This window comes from Salvelinus fontinalis, unplaced genomic scaffold (genome assembly GCF_029448725.1).
Source record: "Salvelinus fontinalis isolate EN_2023a unplaced genomic scaffold, ASM2944872v1 scaffold_1264, whole genome shotgun sequence".
Taxonomy (NCBI): Eukaryota; Metazoa; Chordata; class Actinopteri; order Salmoniformes; family Salmonidae; genus Salvelinus; species Salvelinus fontinalis.
The window spans coordinates 42,787-49,323 of record NW_026601473.1 but is presented as its reverse complement, the minus strand read 5'-3'; the positions used below and the strand labels follow the sequence as shown (position 1 = coordinate 49,323).

At 46.5% G+C, this 6,537-nt stretch overlaps 1 protein-coding gene across 1 annotated transcript; it reads left to right on the top strand.

Annotated features, from left to right (window-relative positions):
* Positions 1-263: 263 nt before the first annotated feature.
* LOC129848893 (cell surface glycoprotein 1-like) lies at positions 264-5,691 on the top strand (the record flags this gene model as incomplete). Its single annotated transcript, XM_055915994.1, has 1 exon — positions 264-5,691. A coding segment is annotated over one exon (4,725 nt), but the record flags the coding sequence as incomplete, so codon positions are not given.
* Positions 5,692-6,537: the final 846 nt, after the last annotated feature.

Below are 6,537 nucleotides of genomic sequence, written 5' to 3'. Positions count from 1 at the left end.
ACTACAAAACACAGTCAATGGTGAACAAATGAAACAGTAGACATTTTATTGAAATAGTTTGATTTCATATTTAACATCAAATGAACATAGACCACATCACAACACAGAATGACACTTTAATCATGATATGGATATTCAGACATATCCACACACACTGTTCTCACGAGCTGACATGGATGTGTGCAGCGGTGATCAGTCTGGCATTTACGAGGCTAACACATTGGGACATATCCATATTATAGTCATGGCAGTAATAACACGTCTCTCTGCCTCCCTATAGGAAACTCCTGGAGGGTGAGGAGTCCCGCCTGTACACCATCTCTGACACCCACATCTCCATGCCCTGCATCTACCGCCAGTCCCCCGTCTACACCCTGCCTTGCCTGGCCCGGCAGGGAGGGCCCACACGCAGGTCTGAGCCCCAGTACAAGTTTGTTGAGGAGATCATCACTGAGACCACCAGAGACATGGAGATGTCCGAGATCGAGGAGACAGGCTCCGAGGAGACGGTCCGGGGAGAGGGAGACGAGTTGAGACAGAAGCAGGGAGAAGAGAGTGACAAAGCTGAGAGGAGGAGTGGGGGAGAGGTGGATGAGCAGAAAGAGAAAGATAGAGGTAAAGTGGATGTTGAAGTGGACGCCCCGGAGGAAGAGGGTGAACAGGAGGAAGAGTCTAAGAGACAGCAGATTGTAACATCAGCAGAGGTCGAGGTAAATGGAGATGGAGTTAGCCATAGCGAGGGAGAAAATGGAGAGGAGGGAGAGGATGAAAGAGAGGAGGAAAAGGGGGGTGAGCCAGATGCAATCAAAAAGACAGAGGACATTGACAGAGGTGAAAATACACAAAGTGAAGTCAACTCAGCTGAGGCCACCAGTGACGGAGAGAAGGAAAAACTGGACACAACAAAGAAGCTAGACAGCGAGATAAAGGGGACATTAGAAAAAGATGACACCCCAAAACATGGTGAATCCCAACCAGAGATTCCCATCTCAACAGAACCCAAAACTTCAGAGTCAGAGGATAGCAAAACAGGAAGTTCAATAAAGGGTGAACCACAGGTCCCCACAGAGGACATCTCCAAAGAACCCAAAAAGGTGTCAGAGGAGAGAAAAAAAGAAAGCCCTTTAAAAGAGAAAAAAGAGGTAGATCTGAAAGAGGAGAGTGCCCCAACAGAGCAACATCAAGACAGCCCAAAAGAAAGTCCCATCAAAGAGAGAAAACATTTATATCAGAGTGCCCCAACACTGGAGCAGAAACCTGTTCAGAAGGAGCACAGAGAGTCAGACCAACCTCAAGAGGCAGAGAGTGCTGTGACAACACAAGAAGAGGATCTCCCTGAGCCCACAGAGAAGGACATGGAATCCCCTGATATCACTGCAGAGCTGAAGAGCAGTCCAACCAAGGAGACAGTGGAGCAGGTGAAGTCACCAGATGATTCTAGTGTAGAAATGACACAAGATGAGAAAACAGTAGGAGGTAAAATGCCAGACAGAATTATCAGCACAACAAGTGAGTGTAAGGAAGAGCCTGTGCAAAAGACTCTTAAAAAGGAGGTGGGTCCGACAGAGCCAGAAGTGAGCAGCAAGGATGATATTGTAAAAAGTGTTGTGCAGAATGAACATAATGGCAGTGAAAAGGTCACAAAAGATGTCTCAATGGGTGAGGAAAAAGGGAAAGAATCTAAGACATCCCCTAAACCAGACCCCACTGTGACCCCTAAAGAAGAAACATCCCCTAAACCAGACCCCACTGTGACCCCGAAAGAAGAAACATCCCCTAAACCAGACCCCACTGTGACCCCTAAAGAAGAAACATCCCCTAAACCAGACCCCACTGTGACCCCTAAAGAAGAAACAACCCCGCATCCAGAGCCAACTGTCTCTCCTAAAGAGGAGACATCCCCAATACCGGACCAATCTGTCACCCCTAAAGAAGAGACATCCCCTAAACCGTACCCCACTGTCACCCCTAAAGAAGAGACATCCCCTAAACTGGACCCCACTGTCACCCCTAAAGAAGAGAAATCCCCTAAACAGGGACCAGCAATCACCCCTAAAGAAGAAACGACCACAAAACCAGATCAAACTGTCACCGCTAAAGAGGAGACATCCCCACAACAGGAGCCAACAGTCACCCCTAAAGAGGAGACATCCCCTAAACCGGATCCCACTGTGACCCCTAAAGAAGAGACATCCCCAATACCGGACCAAACTGTCACCCCTAAAGAAGAGACATCCCCTAAACCGTACCCCACTGTTGCCCCTAAAGAGGAGACATCCCCACAACAGGAGCCAACCGTAACCCCTAAAGAGGAGACATCCCCTAAACCGGACCCCACTGTCACCCCTAAAGAAGAGACATCCCCTAAACAGGGACCAGCAGTCACCCCTAAAGAAGAAACAACCACAAAACCGGACCAAACTGTCACCGCTAAAGAGGAGACATCCCCACAACAGGAGCCAACCGTAACCCCTAAAGAGGAGACATCCCCTAAACCAGACCCCACTGTCACCCCTAAAAAAGAAACAGCCCTAAAACCGGACCGAACTGTCACCCCTAAAGAGAAGACTTCCCCAAAACCAGTACCAGCAGTCACCCCTAAAGTAGAAACTTCCCCAAAACCAGATATAACCACCACCCCTAAAGAAGAAACTTCCCCAAAACCAGAACAAGCAGTCACCCCTAAAGTAGAAACTCCCCCAAAACCAGAAACAGTAGTCATCCCAAAAGTAGAAACTTCCCCAAAACCAGAACTAGCAGTCACCACTAAAGTAGAAACCTCCCCAAAACCAGAACCAGCAGTCACCACTAAAGTAGAAACTTCCCCAAAACCAGAAACAGCAGTCACCCCTAAAATAGAAACTTTCCCAAAACCAGATATAACCACCACCCCTAAAGAAGAAACTTCCCCAAAACCAGAACAAGCAGTCACCCCTAAAGTAGAAACCTCCCCAAAACTAGAAACAGTAGTCACCCCTAAAGTAAAAACTTCCCCAAAACCAGGACAAGCAGTCACCACTAAAGTAGAAACTTCCCCAAAACCAGAACAAGCAGTCACCAGTAAAGTAGAAACTTCCCCAAAACCAGAACAAGCAGTCACCCCTAAAGAAGAAACTTCCCCAAAACAAGAAACAGTAGTCATTCCAAAAGTAGAAACTTCCCCAAAACCAGAACTAGCAGTCACCACTAAAGTAGAAACTTCCCCAAAACCAGAACTAGCAGTCACCACTAAAGTAGAAACTTCCCCAAAACCAGAACCAGCAGTCACCCCCAAAGTAGAAACTTCCCCAAAACCAGAAATAGCAGTCACAGCTAAAGTAGAAACTTCCCCAAAACCAGATATAACCACCACCCCTAAAGAAGAAACTTCCCCAAAACCAGAACAAGCAGTCACCCCTAAAGTAGAAACTTCCCCAAAACCAAAAACAGTAGTCATCCCAAAAGTAGAAACTTCCCCAAAACCAGAACTAGCAGTCACCACTAAAGTAGAAACTTCCCCAAAACCAGAACCAGCAGTCACAGCTAAAGATGAAACATCCCCTAAACCAGATCCAGCAGTTACCAGTAAAGAGGAGACATCCCCACAACACGAGCCAACCGTCACCCCTAAAGAAGAGACATCCCCTAAACCGGACCCCACTGTGACCCCTAAAGAAGAAACAACCCCTAAACCGGACCCCACTGTGACCCCTAAAGAAGAAACAACCCCTAAACCGGACCCCACTGTGACCCCTAAAGAAGAAACAACCCCGCATCCAGAGCCAACTGTCTCTCCTAAAGAGGAGACATCCCCAATACCGGACCAATCTGTGACCCCTAAAGAGGAAATATCTCCACAACAGGAGCCAACCGTAACCCCTAAAGAAGAGACATCCCCTAAATCGTTCCCCACTGTCACCCCTAAAGAAGAAACAACCCCGCATCCAGAGCCAACTGTCTCTCCTAAAGAGGAGACATCCCCAATACCGGACCAATCTGTGACCCCTAAAGAGGAGACATCCCCACAACAAGAGCCAACCGTCACCCCTAAAGAAGAGACATCCCCTAAACCAGACCCCACTGTGACCCCTAAAGAAGAAACAACCCCGCATCCAGAGCCAACTGTCTCTCCTAAAGAGGAGACATCCCCAATACCGGACCAATCTGTGACCCCTAAAGAGGAAATATCTCCACAACAGGAGCCAACCGTAACCCCTAAAGAAGAGACATCCCCTAAATCATTCCCCACTGTCACCCCTAAAGAGGAGACATCCCCTAAACCAGAACTAGCAGTCACCACTGAAGAAGAAACTTCCCCAAAACCAGAACCAGCAGTCACCCCTAAATTTGAAACTTCCCCAAAACCAAACTCAACCATCACCCCTAAAGAGGAAATATCCCCTAAACCAGACTCAACCCTCACCCCAGAATCAACGACCACCCCTAAACCATACTCAAACCTCACCCCAGAATCAACGACCACCCCTAAACCAGACTCAACCCTTACCCCAGAATCAACGACCACCCCTAAACCAGACTCAACCCTCACCCCAGAATCATCGACCATCCCTAAACCAGACTCAACCCTCACCCAAGAATCAACGACCATCCCTAAACCATACTCAACCCTCACCCCAGAATCAATGACCACCCCTACGGAAGAGAGTGAAACGACGGGCAGTGGTGACAAAGCTAAGACAATCACACCACCAGAGAAACAGATGCCTGCATTTGCAGAGAGCAATGACTCCCACAGGGAGGTGCCAGAAAGCAACACAACTCAGGAGAAACAAGAGGAAAGTATGGACAAAGAGCCTGAGAAGGTTACAGATCCCAAAGATGGAACCCCAAAGACAGAGAGTGTGAAAACCAAGGCCTCTGAGTTAAAATCTGAACAAGTTGAGATATCTATTACAAATACATTACCAGTGAAAGAACAGGATGTATCAGCCGTGGGTTTGAAAGATCAGACAGTTGATGAGAAGATAACAGAACAAGATACATTTTAAATAGACGAGAACTGCTTTACCGGACAAGCTGCTGAGCCAATCGCAGAGAAGCAAGCTAAACCTAAAACTTGAGACTTAACCTCTTTTTGAATGACTCGATTTAGAGGTCAGTAGAGGTTTTCTGTAAAACTGCATGGTTAGTGAAAGGCTTTAAAGCAATATGAGAACTGCTCCCCCTTAAAATATTAACTGACGCTTAATATGTAAAGTATCATGATTCGTGACTGTCAATTATGACCAGGGCCGCAACTTTCACTGGGGACGGGGACGGGGGGACGGGGGGACATGTCCCACTCCCGCATTCTGAATTTGTATTTATGTCCCCCCCAGTTTTATCATTGGAATGTGTTACAAAACGAGGCATAGGTGTGCTTTTGGACCATGTGGATGCCTCCGAGTGGTCGGGTAGGCTGTTTGGAGTGTTTATCCGACTGGATATTTTTATTTTATTTACAATAATAATAACATCCCCCCCACTTCTAAAATCAAAGTTGCGCCCCTGATTATGAGGCACAATTAATGAACTCCTGCAAGAGAGACGTACTGTAATATTGAATATAACAAACCAAAAGCTGTATTTTGCTGTATATATTTACTTCTGACCAATGGATGATAATGTGCATAGGGATGATAATGAGAATGGTTGATAATGTGATTTGATCATGCCTGAATGCGCTGAGCAATAAATTCTATTTGAAGAGCACTTCTGTTTCCAGCTATTCTTACATACTGTGCTGTCTTTCACCTGATAAGACGGCATCACATATAGAATTTCTCAGAGTTTCTCCCCTATGTAGAAGCTAGGTGAATTCCAACAGCACTAGGTTGAATTCAAAATAAATCTCCCCTTTGCCTGCATCCTATTTCCCCAAAGCATGGCAGAGACTCACGGTTGAGCCCTTTATATTGAACAAAAATATAAATGCAACATATTGAGTTACAGTTCGTATAAGGAAATCAATCAATTGAAATAAATGTATCAGGCCCTAATCTATGTATTTCACATGACTGGGAATACAGATATGCATCTGTTGGTCACTACACCGGCTCCAACGCTCGTCGGATGTGGCAGGGCTTGCAAACTATTACAGACTACGAAGGGAAGCAGTGAAACGAGCCTACCAGACGAGCTAAATAACTTCTATGCTCGCTTAGAGGCAAGTAACACTGAAACATGCATGAGAGCATCAGTTGTTCCGGATGACTGTATGATCACGCTCTCCGCAGCCGATGTGAGTAAGACCTTAAAACAGGTCAACATTCACAAGGCCGCAGGGCCAGACAGATTACCAGGACGTGTACTCCGATCATGCGCTGACCAACTGGCAAGTGTCTTCACTGACATTTTCAACCTCTCCCTGTCTGAGTCTGTACTACCAACATGTTTCAAGCAGACCACCATAGTTCCTGTCCCTATGAACACTATTGTAACCTGCCTAAATGATTACCGACCCGTAGCACTCACGTCTGTAGCCATGAAATTCTTTGAAGGGCTGGTCATGGCTCACATCAACATCATTATCCCAGAAACCCGAGACCCACTCCAATT